We start from the raw sequence: 25,620 nt of genomic DNA on the forward strand, positions 1-25,620 counted from the left end.
CACCTATTGTTCCGCTGCATAATGACACCGAAGAGGGCGGCTCAAGGTGATTAGAAAACTTACCGTAGTTTATCCTATTGCTGTACAAGAAAATTATTGTATGTTTGGGATGGTCACCACAGCAATAGAAATTGCTTTTGTCTTTTGTATCTTGGTTGGTTCATTGGTTTTTCCAGACAGGCTTTCTCTGTGTAGCCTTGGCTGTTCTAGAACACATTGTATAGACCAGGCTGACCTCAAACTCAGAGATCTGCCTGTCTCTGGCACTGGAGTGCTGGGACGAAAAGCCTGCCTCTCCACAGCCAGTGAGGAATTGCATTACAGCATTAGCAAGGTCCAGAACCACTGCTCTAGTGGTGGGAGGGCAACTGTGATTACATTAATGCAAAGGAGACTAAGGGATATTATAGATGACTACTGGGAATAGGGACATGTGTCACTCATCTCAAGGGTGTGGGAACCCTTTGTTCTGGTGTGGTTGGGTTTTCCTGATTTGTGTTTGCTGGGTCAGTGTCCCATGCATCCTACACTTTGAAAACAACTGTGAGCATGAATTTCCCCCTCCTCCACAGCTCTGTAATTTGCCTGGTTTATCCACACACATGTCATGGTAGAGAAAAAAATCACTCATATAAAGCAGCACAGATGAAGTTTTTTTTATTTAGGGATTACATATTAGTTACATACATATACAAAGTAGAAGAGTGCACCAGACCCCATTATAGATGGTTGTGAGTGACCATGTGGTTGTTGGGAATTGAACTCAGGACCTCTGGTAGAACAGCCAGTACTCTTAACCTATGAGCCAACCCTCCATCCCAGAGATGAAGTTTAGTAAGACATTTTAGTAAGAACTGCAAGCACCAGGAAGAGAAAAAGGCATAGGCATGAAGGATAGGTGCATCTGTTTCTTTTCTTCTTTTGGAGACAGGGTTGAGGGACCCTGGGACTGGCCTCTAACTACCCCTGTAGCACAGGATGATGTTGAACTCCACATGCTTCCCTAGGGGTCTGGGATCTCTGCCCATCTACAGGCACAGAACTTGTGCTAACTCCAACATGAAGGACTTAGGATGTTGCCCCATATTATCATAGCCTTCCTCCCTAGGTAGCCAGTGTCCCATGAATGCCCTGTCTTCTCTGATGCTGAATCCCAGGGTTTCCTATGAAATCTTAATGACTATTTTGATACCTGAATATAGCATTACCTGGAATATTAGTCAGAGTTCTCTAGCGTAACAAAGCATGGAGAATGTCTATATACGTATATACATTGTATATTATAGAACATATGTATACATGCACATTTTTATGAATGAATATAATATAATATAATACAATTTTTATACATAGACAGTCTTTTTTCTCCAAGACAGGGTTTCTCTGTGTAATAGTCCTGGCAGTCCTGAAACGCTCTTTGTAGACATGGCTGGCCTCAAACTCAGCGATAAGCATGTCTCTGTCTCCTGAGTGCTGGGATTAACGGTGCGCACCACCGGACCCAGCCCCAGCTTTGTTTTGTATATATGTATATTCTATAATGTATGCAACTAATCCAACACTGACTGCCTATGAACAGAAGTCCAAGAATCCAGTAGTTGCTTATTCTGGATCTGAATGTCTCACATGGTCTTCAGTATATCCCAGAATCTTGAAGAAGTGAGCTCTAATACAGTGGTTTTCAACCTTCCTAACACTGCCACCATTTAATACAATTCCTCATGTTGGGGTAATGCCCAACCGTAATTTTATCTTCTTTCCTATTTCATAACTGATTTTGCTACTGTCAAGATTCATAATGTAAACATTTGATATTTCTGATGGTCTTAGATGAAACCTAAGAAAGAGTCATTAATCCCAAAGGGAATACAGTTCAAAAGACTGACAACTGCTCTAATGGCAGTCAGCAGATGCTCTTGCTAACAAGAGTGAAAGCAATCAGGCAAAAAGAGAAGCTTCTTTCAGTCCTGTCTTTGCTATAGGCTTTCAGAAAGTCAGCCCAGAAAGGAGCCTCGTCTTTCCACCTCCACAGAACTTAAGCTGTACTCATCACTTGCACAGCTACATTAGGTTAAAATAGGTGGCAATGGGTCTGGAGAGACAGCTCAGTAGTTAAGACCACTGGCTGCTCTTGCAAAGGTCCTCAGTTCAGTTCCCATCAACCACGAAAAGGCTCATAGCTCTGGTGCCCTCTTCTGACCTTCAGGTATTAGGTGCAGGCAAAACACTGCTACATAAATAAATCTTTTTTAAAAATGGTGGCAATGTCCCTGGACATTCATTCAGTATCTGAAACTTAAATATCTAGGTTAGCTTTGATATTCTCTTAATTGACATTACATCACACCAGCCCCCAGATCCATCTCAAGCTCCGAATAATTTCTATTGCATTGACTTGGAGGCTGTGAGACACTGACCCTGAGTTCCTTAACTAGAAGGCTAGGGAATGAAAAGGTGTTGAGTGGACGCAGAGGCTGCCCTTGTAGTATGGGAGACAGTGTCAGGAGTCTGGAGGAGACAGAGGGCAGAGGGCAGGTGCCAGGTCACCTAGAAATGAACGCCCCGCAGTTAGTACCACACCCCCTGCCTGCCTGTACGTATGACCCCAACAGTAGTGACAAGGAGAAGAGATGAGAAGGAGGAGGAGTAGAAGGAGGAGGAGGAGGAGGAGGAGGAGGAGGAGGAGGAGGAGAGTTTCTTCATAGACATCTTCATGGAAGACTTGGGTTGTTGTCAGAATTTCACCATGGCTGGAGGCTGGTGTCTGCAGGGACAGAGGCAGGATATTGCGGTGGAGCCATCAGATAAGAGGGGCCCCAGGGATCCCCTCTGGGAACCAGTGACTCCTCCCTGGACATCATCAGTGGTGGGTTCCATTCAGGCTCTCCAGAAGGTGCAGGCATGCCTAAACTCCAAGGATGGTACTCGGGAGGCAGGAAGGCCATGGGAGGTTGAGGGTACATCGGAAACTGGAGGTTACCAGCCCCATCATAGGGAGTTTCTGAGAGGAGAAGAAACAGAGAGATCATATGTAGAGGAATGTTAATTCACAACATGGCTGTTCTGGCAACAGATCACATTCAAAGATCTAGGTCTATGTGATCTGGCTGGAATACAAACACTCTTTCAATCCAGGAGACAGAGGCAAACAGATTTGAGTTCAAGGCCAACCTGGTGTAGACCTCATATCAGGTAAAGAAAAGCTTAGGCCCAGGTGTGCTGGTGCATGCCTTTAATGCCAAACAAAGGTAAAGTTAATTTAGAAGGGAGCACCCATGTTTGAAAGCTATGTCCAATCTAGTGGCAGAAAAGGTGACCAATCATAAAAGATTTGACAGAAGCCGATAAGCCCAACTTTACTGAGTAGAGAGAGGAATGGGAAAGCAGGGCTTTTCTTCTTTGTGTTTGTAGTTTGTGCTTTTTGCTTTATTTTGATACAGGTTTTCTCTATTTAGCCTTGGCTGTCCTGACTCACTTTGTAGACCAGGCTGGCCTCAAACTCAGAGATCCCCCTGCTTCTGCCTCTTGAGTGCTGGGATTAAAGGCATGTGCCCGCACACCTGGCAAGTTTCTTTTGCTATTAATTTATTTATAAATCAGGGTTTTTGTATGACTTATTAATTTATTATTTATATACAGCATTCTGTCTTCTTATGTGCCTGCTTGCAGGAAGAAGACACCAGATTCTATTATACATGGTTGCGAGCCACCACGTGGTTCCTTGGCATTGAACTCATGAACCTTGGAAGAACAGGCAGTGCTCTTCACCACGTCTCCAGCCCAGGAAGCAGTTTTACTATAACAGTAATAGAGACATGGGTTGCAGAGAGAGAACTCAGGTGAAGACTGAAGGAGCCAGAAAATGTAAAGAAGCCAGAACATCAGAGCAGTTTTCAGAGTTAGTTTGAGGCCAAGTAGAGCAATTCTGGCCCACAGAGAAGCTGGATTAGCTGAGTCATCTGAGAGAAGAGTTTGAGGCAGAACAGCTGAGTTCAACCAGCCAGAGCTCAACAAGAACAAGGAAAGGTGAGCTGCCTAAGCAGGAAGTGTCAGAGGCTGAAAACATTCTAGGCCTGGGTTGGATTGTTTGCAGGCTACATGCTTCCAGGGTCAGGCCTAGGCCAGCAGGAGGCAGTAAGCCTCCCAGACCACAGCTGAGCCAGAGAGTAAAAGTCTCTTTTACAGTCATAAGCATGGCACCCTCCCTCACCCTGAATCAGGCTAAGTAACCTGTTGGCCTCTTTGTCATAGTCAACTATGTACTAGTCCAAATTCCATGCCCTTGGGTGACAGCAAAATGACCCAGAGAGAGGCCAGACTTTCCTGCTATGTGCTATAGAGGCCTGTGGGAAACGGGCTGCCCTCCACTGTGTGCTCTGCTCTGTGCTCATGAAGGACAGGCCAGCTGATGCCACTCTCTAGAAGAGGACCTCAACAGTCTACCCAGGAGACACTCACCTGGCACTTGGCTTCTCGGGTCCCTGGGGCCCAGGATCCTGTACAGGGCCTCTGCATAAGGAGAGAACAAGGGTGGTTCGACCCCTGGTCTCTCATTACAGAGAGCTTCGTGCAGACTCTGCATGGTGAGCAGCAGGTTGAAACAGCTTGTCCAGCTCTTCCTCAGGCCCCGATGACCGAGTCGCTGGCAAATCAGTCTGGTCTTCTTGTGGATCTTCCCGCCTGGGTGGCCCACTTCCTGCTCAACTACTTCCCACTCCTGCAGGAAGACCCTGTTTTCAGGATCAGTCCACCGGTCACGAGAAGGACCTGCTAGGGACAGAGTGACGTCATGAGTTATTTGACATCATGCAGAAGCTCATCTGAACCTTTCTTAGTGACTCTTCCTGCACACTGAACAGCCAGAAGTGACCTCATGCAGTCACCAAGAGATTATGTCAACCAGCCCAGGACTCAGCATCTATACTGCTCTCGTTTGTTTGTTTGTTTGTTTGTTTGTTTGTTTGTTTTTGTTTTTTGAGACAGGGTTTCTCTGTGTACCTTTGGCTGTCCTGGACTCACTTTGTAGACCAGGCTGGCCTCAATCTCACAATGATCTACCTGCCTCTGCCTCCCGAGACCTGGGATTACAGGCCTGTGTCACCAGGCCTGGCCATCCTGCTCTTAGCATGCACCGGGACACTGTAAGTATCTTCAGTTTTAGAAATAAATCTCAGGATGCAAAGAGATCTCACAGGACAAGTGCTACCTGGGAACGCTTTGCCTACACAGACTCATGACCACCTCTGACCCAGGGAGGCTCTCACAGTTTCTGAACCTTTGGGTCTTCTGTGAGGGCAGAGACCTGGCACCTCAGAGTGCCAGTCTACCCTTGTCACAGCTGTGGACATCTGGGGTCCTGCATATATTCACAAGCCACAGAATTAAGAAATACATAAGAAGAATTTGGTTTTAGCAGACTCGACTCTGCATACCTGAGGCCCTTTGGTCCTCCTGCCTCTGCCTCTGTCTCTGCTGCACGTTGGCGCCTTGGGTGTTTCTGGGTCTTCGGACTTGCTGTGCTTCTCTCTGTGCAGAAATGGATACATAAAATATTAAAACAGTTCTCATGCAATGGGAATCTCTGTCTCTGTGCTGTGCATGGACTCAGGAGCCTGCCTCTTGCATCCAGGTGCTGGCTCATTGTCACCTCATGGGAAAGCTTGGTCCTGAAGTTTAACCAGGAAAAACTCCAGTGAATAGTGTAGGTGCCCTTGATGGAGTGAAAGATAAGAAACAGAAGCACCTCTTCTTTCAGAAGACATCAGCCTCTCTCTCCAGCTCCCCAATCTCCTTACTGTTCTCCATGGGCTAAAAATCCATCTTCAAATCTCATATAATGAACTCCAACTATTCAAGAATACTAAGGGACCAGACAAACATTGGGAACCAGTATTTCTGCAGCCCATATCACATCACAGGGGTGCTTGGTGGGTGGCCATGATCCCAGCTCTTTCCTGTGAGGTGTAGGGAGGCTCACACATTCAGCGTCCTTCTTGACTACGTAGTGGGTTGTGGGCTAGCCATGGATCAATAAGATCCTGCCTCAAGTGGGGTTTGGTGACCCATGCATTTAATTTCTGCACTTGGGTGGCAGGGGGAGGTAGATCTTCATGAGTTTGAGGCTAACCTGGCTTACAAACTGAGCCCAGGACAGCCAGGGTTAAATGTCTCGAAAACCATACAAAACCAAATCAAAAAAAGATGCTGCCTTAACTAACTAAAGAAAAAATAACCAAGAACAAGTTTAGTGCTACCTCTTGTGCATTTGCAAATTGCAGATGTGTTCCCATTCAGGGCATTTAATGATGTTTTGCCATATACATTCCCTTGGGTGCACAATGAACATGGTACCAGAACATTCCAGGAGGCTTCCTATGAGGACCCGATGACCTCACATCCAAGTGGAGTGGAGAAGCACAGCAGAGACACACTCTGAGGCTGTGAGCCTTCTGAGATGAGTTGAAGACAAACAGCACAGCCATCCTCCAGGAAACACAGGAGTGGATCCCCCAACTCACCTGCATTTTTGGCTCCTGAGCTTCCTTTGCTCCACTGAGCTGGGAACAAGGATCCGCTGTGTCTTGATGGGCGCAACAGAATCTGGAGTGTGGACGGAGAGCTGTGCTCACTTCTGCAAGGCTGAGAACCCTGTGGAGAAGCGGCCCTTTATAAATCTCTGGGATGTGAGTGGAGTAGGCCCAGGCTACAGGATGTTTGGGTGGGTCAGCAGAAGGTCAGCCTGAGCTCTTAATCCCATCTCAGGAGGCTGAGGCAGGAGCCAGATTTCTGGATCTTGGGCCTGACACAGAGCCTCAATTGAAATACTCAAAGAATCTAAGTATTACTGAGGTCAGCTAATTCATCTTTCTTTGGTTCTTTCTTTCTTTCTTTCTTTTTCAGGTTTATTTATGTATTATTTATACAATGTCTTGCCTGCATGTACACCTGCAGGGCAGAAGAGGGCACCAGATCTCATTATAGATGATTGTGAGCCACCATGTGGTTGCTGGGAATTGAACTCAGGACTGCTGGAAGAGCAGATGGTGCTCTAAACCTCTCAGCCATCTCTCCAGCCTTAGGTCTTTTTTTTGAAACAGGGTTTCTTTACATAGTCCTGGTCATCCTAGAATTCACTAAAATTAGACCAAGCTTTCCAGGACATCACAGTGATCAGCCTGCCTCTAGCTCCCTGACACCAATGCTGGGATTAAAGATGTGGTCCTCTATAAAACCATCAAGGATGGCTGATCAGGACCCTGGGGACCTGCACAAACTACTGCAGCAACCAAGGACAATGAATGCAGTAAACCTAGACCTCCTATTCAGATGTAGCCAATGGACAGCACATCTTCCCCAGTTGTATGGAGAGCAGGCACTGACTGATAGGAACTCTGGTGCCCAGTTTGGTCACTTCCCCTTGGTGGGGAGGCCTGGTGGCACTCAGAGGAAGGGAAAGCAGGCTACCCAGATAAGACCTGAAAGGCTGTGATCATATGGTGGGGGAATGGTCTCCTTCTGTCACAGGTCTAGGAGAGGTGAATCGGGAAAGGAAGGGAAAAGGGAAGATATAAGTGGGGGGATAACAATTGAGATGTAATCTGAATAAATTATTTAAATTTTAAAAATTTTGTGGCACACACCTTTAACCCCAGCACTCAGGAGACAGAGGCAGGCAGATCTCTGTGAGTTCAAGGCCAGCCTGGTCTACACTGGCCTATCCACAACAGCCAACACTAACAGAGAGACCCTATCTCAAAGGACAAACAAAAAATCTTTTTAAGTGGTTGTTGGTACACCTATGAAATATCAAAATTGAATAATGGTAACAGATAACATAGCCTATGGGAATGAAGCCTTTAATCCCAGCACTCTGGAGGTGGAGGCAGGTGGATCACGGAGTCCAGGACAGCCCATGCTAGACAGAGAAACCCTGTCTAAAAAACAAAACAAAACAAAAACAAAGAGAAACTGGGAAAGAAGGTATGGTGGCAAAGGCCTGTAATCCCAAAATTTGGGAAGCAGAGGCAGGAGGATCACTATGAGTTCAAGGCCAGCCTGGTCTACAGAGCCAGTACAGGACAGCCAAACTACACAGAGAAACATTGTCTCAGGAGGGAAAAAAGTTTAAAACATTTGTTAAATGTCTTCACTTTGTTTAAAGTTTGATTGAAAAACTTAGACATAAAGAAAAATTTTTTAAACTGTTACATTGCAAAAACTGTAGCTAAGCCATAATAAATAGGAAAGTGGAACCTGGAAAGTTCTTCTCCAAGAGGCACAAAGAGAAAAGGGAAGCAGAGGAGGAGACAGGAGAACAGGAGAGCACGGCCTGTGGGAAAGGCAGGAGTGGTGGCACAGTGGGGACAGCTATGGTGAAGGTCACAATGGATATGTGAACTCTGGCCCAGGCCTCAAGCCCTAGTGTCTCTCCTGTTGTCTGAGCACTGCTACAGCCCGAACCCCTGCGTCCTGCACATTTCTCTGTCCCTCAGAAGCACCCAGCTGCAAGAGCACAATGGTTTGTTGTTGTTTGGTTGGTTGGTTTGATTTGGGGGTTTCACTCTGTAGACCAGTGTGGCTTCCAAATCACAGCGGATCTGCCTCTGTGGTGCTGGTATTAAAGGTGTGCCCTACCTAGTCTAGCTGGGTTTTTTTGTTTGTTTGCTTGCTTGCTTGCTTGCTTGTTTCTTTTTTTTTTCTTTTTTTCTTTTTTTTCTTTTTTTTTGAGACAGGATTTCTCTATGTGGCCCTGGCTGTCCTGAGACTCTCTTTGCAGACCAGGCTAGCCTTCAACTCACAGGGATCGTCCTGCCTCTGCCTTCCAGTGCTTAGAAACCCTGTCTTAGAAAACAAAAAACCGCCAGGCGTGGTGGTGCACGCCTTTAATCCCAGCACTCGGGAGGCAGAGGCAGGCGGATCGCTGTGAGTTCGAGGCCAGCCTGGTCTGCAAAATGAGTCCAGGACAGCCACGGCTACATAGAGAAACCCTGTCTCAAAAAACCGAAAACAAACAAACAAACAAACAAACAAACAAAAAACCAACCAACCATCCAAACAGACCAAAAAACCAAACAAAACAAACAACAACAAAACCCCAGAAGCATAGGATGGCCTTCACCTCCTGATGTGCCCGCAGGAGCCTGGGATGTCTGGCTGTCTACAGGCCCGCCCGGCAGCTCTACAAAGCCCCTGTGAAGGAGTTATTATATGGTGCCCCACCCAAAAAAAAGAATAAGCCCTACATCAGCACAGCCTTCCTACCTTAAACAATGTCCCACGAGAGCCCAGTCTTTTCTGATACTGAACTCCAGGGCTCCATAGCAAGCCTTAATTACTCTTTTGATAACTCCATAGAACTATGCCTGCTGTATTATTCTGAGTCCTCTAGAGTAGCAAAGTGTATAGAATTTTAAAGGGGAGTTTATAGGGGATCTGTTAGAATTACTTACAGGCTAGGTCCAACTAATCCAAAACTGGCCGACCAGGAATGGGAAAATTCTTTACTGGCACAGGCTGGATCTTTCAGCTGTCCTCAGTAGACACTGGACTCCTGGAAAGGTTGGCTCCAGGGCCAGTGAAGGAAGGGACTGGCTATGAAGGCGACAGGAAAGGAGCAAGTGCTGCCTTCTTCCCCCTCCTTATATTGGCTTCCAGCAGATCTGATTAAAGGTGTGTCTCCCTACCTCAGAGATGTGGATTAAGCCAGGTGGGTGGCACACCCTTTAATAACACACTCAGGAGACAGAGGCAGAGGAATCTCTGTAAATTGGAGGCCAGCCTTGTCTACAGAGTGACCTCCAGGACAACCAGGGCTACACAGAGAAACCCTGTCTCAAAACACAAAAACAACAAACCAACAAACAGATCTGGATTAGAAGTGGATCTTGCCAGTTCAAATGAAGCAGAGATCCCTTTTGTTCATTTTATTCATTTACTTATTTATTTTGTGAGGTTTATGTTTTTGGTTTTTATTTTGTTGTTTCAAGACAGAGTTTCTCTGTGTAGCCCTGGCTGTTCTTGACTCACTCTGTAGACCAGGCTGGCCTCCAAATCACAGAGATCCACTTGCCTCTGCCTTCCAAGTGCTGGGATTAAAGGCGTGCACCACCACACCCATATTACATACTAGTTTTTAATCCATTTGTTTGTAAAGAAGAATCATGTCTAAAACTGTAGCTAATCAATGCTAGCTGGGATTCATACCAGTACCAACATTACAGTTAGGAGGCAACAAGAAGAAATGATCGCGGTGAATTCAAGGCCAGCCTGGTCTACAAAGTGAGTGTAGGACAGCCAAGGCTACACAGAGAAACTCTGTGTTGAAAAAAAGGGGGGGGGAGGCTGAAGTGATGGTTAAGACCTCTGCTCTTCCAGAGGTCCTGAGTAAAATTCCCACAAATCACATGGTGGCTCATAACAATCTATAATTTGATCTGATGCCCTGCTCTGCAGATAAATCCCTCGTATACAATTAAAAAGAATGTTAAAAAAGAAAAGAAAGAAAAGGCCCATATAGACTAACATATATGAATGTTTGGGCTTTCTTTTGCCCCAGCATTTGGCTCCCAAATCTTTATTGGTAAAAATAAACAATTGAGATTTTATTTTTTAAAAACATACACTCTCATTTGTGGATTTTTAAATCATAAATTTAAAATTACAGAGGGGCTAGAGAGATTGCTCAGCGGTTAAGATTGTCGCTACACAGAGAAACCTTGTCTTGAAAAACCAAAAAATAAAAATTACACGTATTTATCTGGTGTGCATGTATACATATGTGTGAGTGCATATATCTGCCGTGTGGACCCAGGGGATGGAACAAAGGCTACCAGGCTTGGTGAGATGCCTTGGTGGATTGTTTTTGGTTTTTGTTTGTTTGAGTTTTTTTTTCCTTTGAGACAGTTTTTCTGTGTAGCCTTGGTACAGCCTTTTTAGACCAGGCTGGCCTTGAACTCATATCAGTAGACCTGCCTCTGCCTCCCCATAGATGGACCTGCCGCCAGTGCCATTATGGCATGTGAAGTCACCACCCTGGCACACGAATCTTGGAATAATTCTGTGAAAGCAGGAACCCTTATATCCAAATCCTTTTTCTCCAGTGCTAAGAGCACGGAAGTTTTCTGCTGTCTTTGGAACTCTGTCTGCAAAGAGCTCGAAGGAGACGCGGCCCAAAGGCTCGCCATCAACCGCGATGTCGAAGACCACGAGGGGGTTGACCATGGCTGCAGCAAGCAGCGAGAAGGGACAGCGGCGTCTGCAAAGCCCCAGCTGTGGATTGTTAAAGAGGCCTTTTAAGGAGTAAAAGCACTACCCATGCAAGTCACATGACTCAAATTCAATCTTTGGAAGCCACATCTAAAGCCCCATGGAGTGACACATATTTGCCATCCCAGCATTCCTGTGGCAAGATGAGAGGCAGAGCCAGGACCACCAGACTGAAGCCTGAAGTCTAGCTAGTCAGTGCAGCAGAGAAACAAGAAGAGACTTATTCCCTTAGTCAGGTCGGGGACAGAACCAATATTTTTTCTGTATAATAATAAGCAAACTTACTTGGTGGTTATTGTCCCCCCCCCTTCATTTTACTTCTCTCTCTTTTCAGGTGTAGCATGTATTTTAAACTCAATTTTATTTGGTGTATCTTATGCCTCTTTCTCCCTTCTCCACCCCAACACCAGAAGGTTAGTGGGAGAAGGGGGTGTGGTTCTCCTTGGCTACTTCCTACTATTTAGGGTTGTCAGGTTCCTTGGGGCAAGTCCAGTCTCCCTGGTCAGGCTATTCAGCTAGCAACAGCAAACACAGCAGCAGTCTCACAGGCCTCTGTCTGCCCCTCCATCTCTCTCTCTCTCTCTCTCTCTCTCTCTCTCTCTCTCTCTCTCTCTCCCTCTCTTTCTCTCTCCTTTCATATTTATACCAACTGGCAAAGAGCCCGCTCCCCCATGCAGTTATCAGCTGAGGACAAACTGGAGCAGCCCCCATAGCCCACACCTTGGTTTGTTAAAAGAGAAACATGCTTACATATCATAAACCAAAACTTCCACAACGTCATGGTTTTTCTGTGTAGCCCTGGTTGTCCCGGAACAATATATAGACCAATCTGCCCTAGATTTCAGAGGTCTGTCTCCCTCTGCCTCTCAAATACTGGGATGAAAGGTGTGTACACCTCCACCAGGCCTCTTTATACAGTATTTTAATATCACTGGGTTATTTTTTCTGATTTTTTTTGTTTGTTTTTACATTCAAATACTTGATTTGTAAAGGTTTTTTTGTTTGTTTTTGTTTTTAGTTTTGTTTTGCTTTTTGTTTTTTGAGACAGGGTTTCTCTGTGCAGCCTTGACTGTACTAAAACTCTCTTTGTAGGCCAGGCTGGCTTCAAACTCACAGATCTGTCTGCCTCTGCCTCCTTTCTGAATGCTGAGATTAAAGGTGTGCACCACCAAATCCTGCAAGTTTATGTATTCCTTAACAGCTTTTTGGTTTGGTTTGGGTTTTGGTTTTGGTTTTTCAACACAGGGTTTCTCTGGGTAGTGTTGGCTCTCCTGGACTACCTTTGTAGATCAGACTGGACTCAAACTCACAGAGATCCATTTGCCTCTTCCTCAGGGGTGCTGGGATTAAAGGCATGCACCATGATGCCTGGCTTTAAAACTTCTTTTAAATAGGACACCCACACACCCAGGTGTGGCAGAACATGCCTACAATCCTGAGAAAAGATTGCAGGTTTGAGTGCTGTGTCTAAAAATCAGAACAAAATGTCTCTGTACATGTGTTTACTGATTGATGAAAGATTTGTCTCTTACAGGTCACATCGGGTTTGAGAAAACAGAAGCAGCAGACCAGAAAACCTTATTTTGTAATTTATGCTTGCTTATGAGCAATCACAGCACACCACATGTCTACCATTAATGAGTCAAACTTTGTTGTTTTTGTAAGACACGTTCTCCCAGGTAGGTCTAACTCCTGGACTTTGCTGTGTACACCAGGCTGGCCTTGAACTCAAAGGGATCCGCTTGCCTCTGCCTACCAGTTCTGGGATTAAAGGCGTGCACCACCGTGTCCAGCCCAACTTTTATTATGTTTGTTTATCCATGTTATGTGTGGAAGAGGACACAATTACCACAGTGTGCTTATGGGGATCAGAGGACAACTTGTAGGAAGTGGTTCGTTCTCTCCATTGATGTGGGTTCCTGGGTTGAATTCAGGTCATCAAGCTTGATAGAAAGTACTTTTACCCCCTGAGCCATATTGCCTTCCAATTTTTAGAAATTGGTGGGACACACCTTTAATCCCAGCACTAGAGGGGCAGAGGCGGGTGGATCTCTGTGAGTTCAAGGCCAGCCTGGTTTACAAAGTGAGTCCAGGCCAGCCTGGTCTACAAAGTAACTCTAGGATAGCCAAGCTATTTACACAGAGAAACTCTTTCTTGAAAAACCAAAAGAAGAGGCTGGAGAGATAACTCAGTGGTTAAGAGCACAGCCTGCTCTTCCAGAGTCCTGAGTTCAATTCCCAGCAACCACAGGGTGGCTCAAAACTGACTATAATGTGTGATCTAATGAGCTCTTCTGCAGATAAAGTACTCATATATAATAAATGAATAATTTTTTTAAAAAAATGAAAAACCAAAAGAAGGGCTGGAGAAATGGCTCAGTGGTTAAGAGCACTGTCTGCTCTTCCAGAAGTCCTGAATTCAATTCTCAGCAAACACATCGAGGCTCACAACCATCTATAATGAGATCTGGTGCCTTCTTCTTAAGTGCAAGTGTACATGCAAGCAGATCACTGTATATGTAATAAATAAGAAAATCTTTAAAAAAAGAAAAAAGAAAGAGAAATTTAATTTATATATTTCATTTGGTAAGTAAATAAAAAGTAATATATTATTAAAATATACTAGAAAGGGGGGCTGGAGAGATGACTCAGCAGTTAAGAGCACTGGCTGCTCTTCCAGAGGTCCTGAGTTCAGTTCCCAGCAAACCACATGGTGACTCATGACCATCTATAATGAGATCTGGTGCCCTGTTCTGGTATACAGGCATACATGTAGGCAGAATGCTGTATATATTATAAATAAATACATCTTTAAAATATATATATATATGCTAGAAAAAGGTCACTAATGTACCTTATGGATACTAGAGTTGGGTTACTTTAATCTTGAAATAATCATGTATTAGCCTACGGTTTGATGAATGGCTTTAGCTGCATGAATACATAATTGACAACCACAATCCTTTTTCTTAACCTTTGGGATGTAACACACAAGTTTGAACTTCTGTTTCTGCTTAATAAAAGGCTTCCTATAAAAACCTATAAAAATTTTTCTTCCTCAAAATGGATATTCCACAAAAATGGATTAGAAGCCATCTTTAAAGAAAGAAGAAATCTTTAAAATCTAGTGCTAGTAAAATGTAGGAAAATTATGTCTCTGTGAGAACATGAGGCCTGTCATAGTCAGCTGATGTGAAGCAGCCCCATATTTCAACACCTGGGATTAAAATTAAAACATATTCTTATAATGTTTCTCTGTCTTTTAAAGTAACCAAAAATCCAGCCAGGCGTGGTGATGCACGCCTTTAATCCCAGCACTCAGTAGGCAGAGGCAGGCAGATCTCTGTTAAGTTTAAGGCCAGTCTGCTCTACAAAGTGAGTCTAGGACAGCCAGGGCTACACAGAGAAACCCTGTCTTGAAAAACCAAAACCAAAACCAAACAAAACAAAAACAACCCCAAATTGCCACTACAGACATCAATACTCTAAACTCTTGGAAACGTTGAAAGGGAAGAAACACTTCTCCATTTTTTCTTTGAAGCCAGCAATATTTGGATATTCAACAAAGATAGCATCATAAGAAAAAACTATGGAACAATATTCCTGATGAATACTGATACAAAAATGTTTAGCCAAGTACTACAAAACAAAATTTAACTTTTTTTTTAACTCAAGGCTTTTTATTGGTATTTAGGAAAAGGGCCCCCCCTCAAGGTGAAGACTGAGCAGGTAGAAGCAATACTCTCAGGCTCAGTACCAATAAATTTTCCTATGTCTTTGAGTCTCCTGGGTCCCCTTTGCCTCCATCACATCTTCTTCTAATGTGTTTAGCTGCGGCACATAAGTTCTCTCTAGAGCATCTTCCCCTGATGTGTCCTTGGGGCCATCTCAACTGCATCCTTAAAGGACTGTGCACTCTACAGGGTTGTGACACTGGGCCTGGAAAGATGGTTCAGAGGTTGAAAGCACTTGTTCTTGTAGCAGACCTCGGCTTTTTCCCAGTACCCACACAGTGGCTCACAAACCCTAGTCCCAGAGAATCCAATGTCCTTTTCTGGCCTCCATGGACACCAGAAAAGTATGCACGTACAGGAAAAATAGCCATGCACATAAAATAAAGCAAGTCTAAAATAATTTTTTTAATGTGACAGTTATTTTTGGAATGGAAGGAGGGTTCAGAGTATGAAAATGATTATGAGCTGAGCATTGTGACACATACATTTTGTCACAGCACTTGAGAGATGGAAGCAGAGGATCTCTATGAGTTTAAGGCCAACTAACTGTTCCAAGACAGCCAAGGCAACTGAGAGTCATCCCATCTTTAAAAACAAAAAGTGCAATATGCTACATTAACAGAAGGTAGATACATAGTAATCAGTATTGATACAGAAAGAGGATTTTGAGAAAATTCAATGTTTTTTTTTAATAATGACTTAATAAGCCACTCAGGGGCTGGAGAGATGGCTCAGTGGTTAAAAGTGCCACCTGCCCTTCCAGAGGTCCTGAGTTCAATTCCCAGCAGCCTGGTGTACAAAGTGAGTCCAGGACAGCTAAGGCTACACAGAAAAACCCTGTCTTGAAAAACCAAAGGCCAAAACAAAAAAACAAAACAAAACCAAAAAAAAAAAAAAACAATGAGCCGGGTGGGGTGGCGCAGGCGTATAATCTAACCACTCAAGAGGCAGAGGGAAGCAGATCGCTGTGAGTTGGAGGCCTGCCTGGTCTACAAAGTGAGTCCTCACACAAGAGACTTATTGGGAGGGAAAATTTCAGGAGAGTGCCTGGCACTGATCAGGTATGGGGCAGCAGCAGAGAACTGGATAGAACAGAATTTAAGCACGTTTTCCCCCCTTGGGGCAGAGCTTTCTAGGGTGGTCTGGGATTGGAGCAATTTCTGTGGCCTAATTTTAGGGCAAGTTCACAAATTGGTGGGCTTTTTCTGTAGGGCTGGTTGTGGCTGGGCTGGGGACAGCTATTAGGAAACACTTGTTAGGAAACACCTGTTAGGAAAACTCCTGCTAGGAAACACCTGTTAGGAAACACCTGTTAGTGAAGTCTGGCTAGCGGGGTCTGGCCATTGAGGCTCCTCAGGGATGAGCTTACAGGGCAGGGAAGCCATTCTTGACACTCAAGTTGACATGAATAGCCAACATTAGATCCATGGTAATGGGTTTTGGGGTTTTTTGTTGCTGCTGTTCTTGTTTTTGTTTTTTCAAGACAGGTTTTCTCTGTGTAACCCTGGCTGTCCTGGAACTCACTCTGTAGATCAAGTTGGCCTTGAATTTACCTGCTTCTACCTCCTGAGTGCTTGAATTAAAGGTATGTGCGACCACTACCTGGCTTCCTTCTTTTTGTTTTTGTTTTTGTTTTTGTTTTTGTTTTTGTTTTTCAAGACAAGGTTTCTCTGTGTAGCCTTGGCTGTCTTGGACTCCCTTTGTAGCCAGGCTGGCCTGGAATTCACATTGATCCACCTGCATCTGCCTCCTCAGCACTGGGATTAAAGGCATGCACCACTAAGCCGGGCCTCTTTTGGCTTCCCTCTGAAAAATGTGTTTAATGCATTTCATTGTGTCACACAAGTTTTGTATGTATTGTATTTATTTTTATTCATCTCAATTTTTTTCTGTGACTTCTTTGATTCACTGGTTTAAAATGTGATGTTTAGGCTGGGGCTGTAGTTCAGTTGGCAGAGTGCATTAGCCAAGCCCTGGGGCTGATCCTAACCACTGCATACACTAGGCTTGATGGTGCACATCTGTAATCCCAGTACTAGGGAGACAGAAAGTCAGAAGTCTCAGGTCATCTTCAACTATGATAGCAAGTTTAAGGCTATTTTGGTATACATAAGACCATGTCTCTTAGTCCCAGCACTCAGGAGGCCGAGGCAGGTGGATCCCTGTGAGTTTGAGGTCAGCTTAGTTTACAAAGCGAGTCTAGGACAGCCAAGATAACACAGAGAAACCCTGTCTCAAAAACAACAAAACATAAGACCATGTCTCAAAAAAGGCTTACTTTTTCCTTGTTATTAATTTCTAGCTTCATTCCTATACTTAAAGATAATGTACTTTGTAAGATTTTATTTATTTACTTTGTTTGTTTGTTTGTTTGAAACAGAGTTTCTCTGTGTAGCCTTGGCTGTGGCTGTCCTGGACTAGCTTTGTGGACCATGCTGGCCTCAAACTCACAGCGATCTGCCTGCGTCTGCCTCCCAAGTGCTGGGATTACAAGCATGTGCCACCACCACCCGCCCTTTATTTACGTTTAAATTATTTGAACCTTATTTGGAAGTCTACTATATGGCCTGTCCTGGACAATGTTCTATATTCACTTGAGAAGAATATGTATTCCATTCCTATTGGACATGATGACTTATTTGTCTTGTTTGTTTGAGGCAGGGTCTCATATAACCCAGAAGTGTCTCAAACTTGCTACATAACCAAGAATGATCTGACTGCCTGATCCTCTTGGCTCCATTCCCATAGGCTGGGATTACAGTTATGAGCCACCATTTCCCATGGATGTAATGCTTTATGTATTAGAGCCAGATGCCTATTGGTCAAGTCCTCTATATATTTATTGATTCCTTGTGTAATTGTTCTATATGCCATAAAGAGCCCAGGCGAACTTTATTGAAAGGGAAGCTTTGTTGTCTCCATTTGTTTTTCAAGACAGGGACTCTCTGTGTAGCCTTGGCTGTCCTGGACTCATTTTGTAGACCAAGCTGGCTTTGAACTCACGGTGATCTGCCTGCCTCTGCCTCCTTGGTGCTGGCATTAAAGCCATGCACCCCCATGCCCAGCTTAATAAATAAATCTTAAAGGAAGAAAAAAATAAAAGTTTCTGTCTATCAAAAGAAACATTCACCGTGGTGGCACACACCTTTAATCCTAGTACTCAGGAGGCAGAGGCAGGTGGATCTCTGTGAGTTCAAGACCAGCCTGGTCTACAAAGTAAGTCCAGCACAGCCAAGGCTACACACAAAAACCCTGTCTTGGAAAACTAAAAGCAAAACAAAACAAAAAACCAAACCAAACAAAACAAAACAAAACAAAAACAAATCCAAAATTTAATCTCAGAAAATAGAGCCAGGAGATTTCTCAGTTGGAAAAGTGTTACCATACAAGCAGGAGGATCTGAGTTCAATTCCCAGAACCCTCAGAAAAATTCCAGGAGCTGGGAGGGGGGAAGCTGAGTGTATTGTCACATGCCTTTGAGCCCATCACTTGGAAGGCAGAGGCAGGCTGATAGATGTGAATCTGAGGCCAGCCTGCTCTACAAAGTGAGTCCAGGGCGGCCAAGGCTACACAGAGAAACCGTGTCTCAAAACAAAACAAAACAAAACAAACACAAAAACAAAACACACACACAAAAAAGAGTTGGAAGTGGTAGCAAATTCATATACCTAAATACTGGGGGTAGGGGGCGACAGAGACACAGGGGTTCCGGGGACTCAGTATTCAGACAGCCTAGCTTCATCTATGAGATCCAGGTCAATCAGAAAATCTGTTTCACAAAACAAAGTGGGGTGAGCGTGGTGGTGAAGCAGAGGCAGGTCAGTCCACACATCTACATTCATGTATGCATGCACACCTGTACCCACACGAACACATACAAAATAAATGAACAAAAAAATAAAGTGCAATCAGGGCTGGAGAGATGGCTCAGACGTTAAGAGCACTGTCTGCTTTTCCAAAGGTCCTGAGTTCAATCCCCAGAAACTGCATGGTGGCTTATAACCATCTATAATGAGATCTGGTGTCCTCTTCTGGCCTGCAGGCAGAACACTGCATAAATAATAAATAAATAAATCCTTAAAAGTAAACAAATAAGTCGGGCGTGGTGGTGCACGCCTTTAATCCCAGCACTTGGGAGGCAGAGGCAGGTGGATCGCTGTGAGTTTGAGGCCAGCCTGGTCTACAAAGTGAGTCCAGAACAGCCAAGGCTACAGAGAAGCCCTGTCTCAAAAAACCAAAAATAAATAAATAAATAAATAAATGCAATCTAAGATTGCCCCACCTCAAACGAATTTTTAATGGAAAGTCTATGAGGAGATCCTACAGTGATTTATTTGTTTATACAGCTTGACGTGTCAGGTTGAAAGATCTTGTCTGGTTTTTGTTTTGTTTTGTTTCCAGATTACTATCAAATCTGGGTGCCTTAGTGTCCTTTTTGGCTTAGGCAGGTACAGAGTGCTCTGTTTTGAGCCAGGGCCTCAGGTATCCCAGGTTTGCCTTCTAACTATAGCTGAAGATGACCTTGAGTTACCGGGGTCATCCAACCTGTCCCCTTAAGTACAAGGGCTACAGGTGAGTGCCACTACAGCCAGCTATGGGGTGCTAGGGATCAGACTTAGGGCTCCACGTATACTAGACAGGCACTCTACCAACTGAGCTATCCCCGGCCCCTGGCTGCTAGGGACTTGATGGCTCGTAGGCAGGCTCTATGATCTGATCCCACTTGATAAAGCCTTAGAAAATGGATCTCCAACCTTCATACACTCTTTATAATACCGGATAACATTTTAGAGGAGAAAATGCAACAGATTGTTGTTGTTGTTGTTGTTGTTGTTGTTTGGATTTTCGAGACAGGTTTCTCTGGGTAGCCCTGGCTGTCCTGGAGCCCACTCTATGTAGACCAGGCTGGCCTCGAACTAACAGGGATCCGCCTGCCTCTGCCTCCCAAGTACTGGGATCCAAGGGGTTCGCCACCACCACCTGGCTGCAACATCATGTTAATATGAAAAAGATTAAAGGATATGTATGATAAGAGAAAGAAGCCACTGACACTATGGCCTGCTTTGTCACTCCTGCTGAGTCCAAGAAACTATAATACAACTGATTAAACCCAAACTACCTACTCAGAGCTAATGTATGTCTTCCAAGATGCATCTCAAATAAGGACATTAAAACAACAAATACATTATTCTTACTTTTTTGTTTGTTTGTTTGTTTATTAATTTTTGTGTGACAGGTTCTCACTGTGTAGCCCTGGTTGTACTGGAACTCATTACGTAGATCAAACTGGCCTTGAACTCAGAGAGATCTTACTCCTATGTCTTCCAAGTGCTGGAATTATAGGCATGTCCCATTGCCATAATTAGGGTTTTATTGCTGTGAGGAGACACCATGACCAAGTCAACCCTTATAAAGAAAAACATTTGCTGTCTCTGACATGGATTTTGTTCCCAGCTTTTTGGTCACCTCCCTCTGGGGACAGTGCCTCACCAGGCCACAGGGGAAGAAGACATGCTCAGTCTTGATGAGATGGGGTACATGGGAAAGGGAGCTCCCCTTTATTGAGGGATAGGGGAGGAGTGAGAGAGAAGGAGGACCGGGAGGCGAGAAGACATGGTGCTGGACGAAGAGTTGACAGTTTTACGTCTTGATCTGGATGCAGCACAAGGGGACTGCGTGATTTACTGGGCATAGCTTGAGCACAGGAGACTTCAAAGCCAGTTATCACAGTGTCACACTTCCTATTCCACCAAGGCCACACCGCCTAATAGTGTGTCTGCCGCCCATGGACAAGCGCTCAAGCACGTGAGTCTATGGGGTCATACCTATTCAAACCTTCATAGGAGGTGAGTCTGTTCCTGGCATCTTTCACGCAAGACACTCAGGAAAGGCTGGATGCATTTCTAGTGTCTGGGATGCGCATGGATCCCCTGGTTTAAGCCTGTGCTGCTGCCATCCGTGGCTGTGTTCATTGCTGCCTGTCTGGTCTGTGCCTCTCTTGTGTATTTTTGTCACTTTTGTTTGCTGGAGGAAAGGGAGCTGCGATAGGAAGGGAGTGAACGGACCTACGACACTGTTAAAGTGTATGTTAAAGTACTTCAGGGACAGGGCTGGAGAAATGGCTCAGAGGGTATGAGCACCTACTGCTCTTCCAGAGGACCTGGGTTCAAATCTCAGCACCCACCCGGCAGTTCACAACTGTCTGTAACTCCAGTTCTAGGGGATACAGCACCCTCACACAGATATACATGCAGGCAAAAAACAACAACAGCAACAACAACAACAACAACAACAAAATAAAAACCCACCAATGTACATACAATAAAAATAAGTTAAAAAAAAAAGTACTTCAACCAGGCGTGGTGGTGCACACCTTTAATCCCAGCACGCGGATGCAGAGGCAGGCGGATCACTGTGAGCTCGAGGCCAGCCTGGCCTACAAAGCGAGTCCAAGATAGTCAAGGCTACACAGAGAAACCCTGTCTTGAAAAATCAAAAGAAAAAAAAAAGAATTGCCTGCTTTGTTCTTGGAGCACCTCTGGGAACCTTACCCAGTGTTTACTCAATAGACCCATCAAACCCAACAAAACAAGACAAAAAACAGTGAGGAACTAATATTGCTTTTGTTATGCCATTAGCTTCAGATGTTAGAAAGAAGCATAAGAAGTTAAAGTGTCAGAGGGTGTGAATAGGTCTCAGCTGTTGGAGATTGCTCAGAAGGTTTATGATAACCATGACTCTGTAGAAAAACAAAAGAAAAGATTGATTGGCCAGAGCAGTAGGGGCAGCCTCAACGAGACCCCATAAGAGAAATCACACAGCAGGGAGCCAGAAACACTTGGGGTGGGAGCTTAGAGAGGAACCAATGCGCTCGGTGCAAGCAGAAAGGACATGGGGGTATGGGATATGCCCAAATCCGAAGAGGGGAAAAGGACTCCCCGTCTTTAACAGTCAAATAACTTATTATCACACAGAACCCTCCAGCAGTAGGGAAGGAGCAGAGGCAGCCCACGTGCTTGGCCGTGTCATCCCAGGTCAGGTGTGCAGCCCCTGTTCTCACACCTGTAGAATATGGTGTTGGGGCAGGTGGGCAGGGCAGCCCTCCTGTTCTTTTCATTTTAAACACTGCAGCCTAAGTAAATCCACTTTAATAAAACCGAACAAGAGCTGTCTAAATGTATCTGCTACCAAAAAAAAAAAAAAATAGCCAGGCTTTTAATCCCAGCACTTGGGAGGTGGAGGCAGAGGTAGATGGGTCGCTGTGAGTTCGAGGCCATCCTGGTTTATAAAACGAGTCCAAGAGAGCCAAGGCTAAATATACCTAGAAACCCTGCCTCGAAAAACAAAAACAAACAAACAAAGAAACAAACAAAAAAAGTATCCTCTACCTAAGGGAGCAATGACTAAGGCACCTTTCGTCCCCACTTCCCTGTAATATGCCGGTTTAGAGTACTCCCAAGAATCCCCAGGAGGCAAACCCATGTAAGAGCACAAAGGGTCTTTATTAAGACTCAAGCTGGGCTGTGATATCTGGTGGCGACCCTGTGCTCTGGTTTGAGGGGTTTTTCTTTAGGTCCTTTTCTCTCCCAGCATTCCCACAGTAGGGGAGGGGGTTCCCAGCTTGGCAAGTACTTATGGATAAAGATACGTAAGGGGGTTTGCCGGGTGTGGTGGTGCTCGCCTTTAATCCCAGCATTTGGGAAGCAGAGGCAGGCGGGTCACTGTGAGTTCGAGGCCAGCCTGGTCTACAAAGTGAGTCCAGGACAGCCAAGGCTACACAGAGAGACCCTGTCTCGAAAAAACAAACAAACAAAAAACAAACAAACAAGCAAACAAACAAAAACAAGATACATAAGAGGGTCTAGTGTCCTAAGGTGATCGGGCACCTCGGCTCCAACTTTCTTTTGATCTTCTTTGTTCACCTCCACAAAGCAAAAGTGAGGCCGGGCAAGGCCCTTTGATCTGGCCTTCTTATCTCTGGGGCAGAAAGGAGTGTGGTCTCGTGACTCAGGCTAGGGGCACTTTCCTGCAGCTGTGCTTAAGTTTCCCTGCAGCTGTGTCTTACCACCTGTCACTGTGACCCTGAGATACGGATTTTAGTTATTTGGTGGTGGAGGAAGTGCCAGCCAGGAGGGCATGAGACACAGTCTGTGTTGGGCTCACATCAGGGGTCCGTTGGTCTTGAGGACCCCTGTGAACTTGTCGATTTTCTGCTTCCCATTCTTTTCTGCTGTCTCTGCTTGGCACTTCCACCTACACTCACAAGCCATAGGACCCAAGTAAGCAAACTTTCCAGCAGGCCTCAGCTGCACGACCTTGAGGGCGGCAGGAATCACCACCCACTTTTTCTTGTCATAGGATAAAGGGATCCCATCAAACACCTTGAGGCGTTCCAGGGCAGCCTGGCCTCTCTTGGTCTGTGAGGCAGCCAAAAAAAATGCAGCTCAGGGCTGGGAAGTGGTAAGGGTCTGGAGAGGAGTTGGTGTTCATCCGCTTCTGGAGAAAGGCCAAATACTTTAACTTGTTTCTGTAGAAATTTCTAGAAACGGTGATGCCATCGCAGCATACAACCACCACCTTTCGGCCCAATAGTACTTGCTTGGCCACAATGCCTGGCCCAGAAGATGGCCTCCATCTTCCAGCCCTAGAACCTGTGCCTCCGAGACAGGTTTCTCTGTGTGGCCTTGGCTGACCTGGACCTGCACTTGCCCTGTAGACCAGGTTGTCCTCAAACCCACAGACATCTGCCTGCCTCTGCCTCTCCAGTGCTGAGATTAAAGGTGTGGGCCACCATGCCTGGCTCCTAACCTTCATTGGGGTGAGAACTAACAAGGCCAGGGCTCTATTCCACTCAGCTCTCAGGAGCCCAGGGCAACATTAAAAGTAGGGGGCAAGTCTGTTAAATTTCTGGCTGACACAGGAGTGGCCCATTCAATCCTGACAGAGCTGCTATGACCACTGCCAACTCAACTTGGAGACCTCTCGATGGTGGACTTGAGATACCCTACTGTGATCCACTCCTCCTATTTTTTTTCAAGACAGGGTTTCTCTGTGTAGCCTTCCTTAGCTGTCCTGAACTTGCTCTATAGACCAAGGTGGCCTCGAACTCAAAGAGAGCCTCCTGCCTCTGGCTCCCAAGTGCCTGGATTAAAGGTGTGCGTCACCACCTCTAGCTGATCCACTCTTTCTTATTCATGACAGACTGCCTCCGTCCCATCTTGGGAGAGATTTATCACAAGTGTGGCAGGAGAAGCCTTTGGGGAGGCCACTACTCATTTTGCTTTGAGTTCTACTCAACTCCTAACCCATACTCTTGTGACCTGCTCCGTGTTGGAGGGACACCTCTTCTAACCAAGTCCAGCACCTGAAAATGACGCTCAAACTTCGAGGCAAATGCAGAATTCACAACGGTCTGGGCCGAGAATAACCCACCAAGTTTGGCCATCTACAGAGTGCCAATCACTATTCAGTCACTGGTCAAACAACATCTATGGTCCAGGAAGCCAGGTAGGGGATTGCTAAACACATGAACAGGCTACAGGAAGCAGGGGTCCCCATCCCCTAACATTCCCCTTGGAATACCTCCCCTGATCCCGGTCCAAAAACCAGGCACTCAGAACTACCTCCCAGTGCAGGATCACTCAGAGAGGTCAACAGCAGGGTGGAGACCATCCATCCCATGGTTCCTAACACTATACCCTCGAATCTCCAGCCACCAGAGAAGGAAGGATACATAGTTTGGTCTTAAAAGATGTCTTCTGGGCTGGGCTGGGCTCAGAAGTTAAGAGCACTGGCTGTTCATTCACAGGCCTTGAGTTCAATTCCCAGCAACCACATGGTGGCTCACAATATCTACAATGAGATCTGGTGCCCTCTTCTGGTGTGCAGATGCACATTTGGGCAGAATACTGTATAAATTATAAATAAATAAATCTTTTTTAAAAATTGATGTCTTGGATTCCAAGATGGCATCGATCAGTAGGCACCATAGCTGATCTTCTCCGAGGAGACCAGGGACTTGAATGGGACCACAGACTGCTGGATTTTGAGAACTGTAGGTGAGTGGGGCCCCAAACTCCGCAGACCACCAGGGGGTCCAACCCCAGGACAAGCAACAGCCCTGAGGGCTAAACGCACTCCCCAAACTCTGAAACAGAATCCACAATCAAGCTGTAGCCAGCACATAAAACCCAAATTCGCCATTTGGGGAGGAGATTTTCCGGAGCCCCAAGCCTGAGGAGTCTCAGCGAATAGAGTGAAACTACCATTGAACCTCTACATCCACACCACGCCAAACTGCAGAGGGCACCTGCCTAACCCTGGTGGAAACACAGGTGGCGAGTCTCACCAAAAACAACTAGAACTGGCATATAGCTCACGGACCGCGTCTGCGTCCTGCGCTCAAGCTGAAGCCAGACACAAAGGATTGACCCTGCAAACTGGGGCAGTTAGAAACCGGCGTGGTCTGCCCCCACAGCCCAGTGGGTCCACCCACGTTATAGGGAGCCGCGGGTCATGCTTGCAGGGACTAACTTCTGCCCTAAAGGGAACTGGCAGTATTCTGGCAGGAGATTCCCGCCAGCGCTCTGAACGCCATTGGCGCCAGCTGCGTGTCCGGGCT

General features: G+C 45.5%; 1 protein-coding gene and 1 pseudogene across 7 annotated transcripts in view; both read right to left on the reverse strand.

Annotated features, from left to right (window-relative positions):
- Positions 1-25,620, reverse strand: part of LOC311589016 (uncharacterized protein) — a 130,712-nt gene that overhangs the window by 25,234 nt on the left and 79,858 nt on the right. For 5 of the 6 annotated variants that reach the window (XM_084767251.1, XM_084767252.1, XM_084767248.1 and 2 more), the window contains exons 2-4: positions 6,519-6,648; positions 5,433-5,526; positions 4,459-4,770 (exon numbers count right to left, since the gene is read on the reverse strand). In XM_084767251.1, the coding sequence (XP_084623377.1) occupies positions 4,459-4,770; positions 5,433-5,526; positions 6,519-6,524 (412 nt within the window). In that variant the 5' untranslated portion in view covers positions 6,525-6,648. The remainder of the gene's footprint in view (positions 1-4,458; positions 4,771-5,432; positions 5,527-6,518; positions 6,649-25,620) is intronic. The other variant, XM_084767249.1, reaches the window with a different exon arrangement.
- Positions 23,159-24,444, reverse strand: LOC311589107 (large ribosomal subunit protein uL13-like; annotated as a pseudogene). The gene is made up of 2 exons: positions 24,364-24,444; positions 23,159-23,650 (listed from the first exon to the last, which is right to left on the reverse strand). The product of its transcript is annotated as a large ribosomal subunit protein uL13-like (transcript).

The sequence above is a fragment of the Acomys minous genome, assembly GCF_964271855.1.
Source record: "Acomys minous genome assembly, chromosome: 18".
NCBI lineage: Eukaryota > Metazoa > Chordata > Mammalia > Rodentia > Muridae > Acomys > Acomys minous.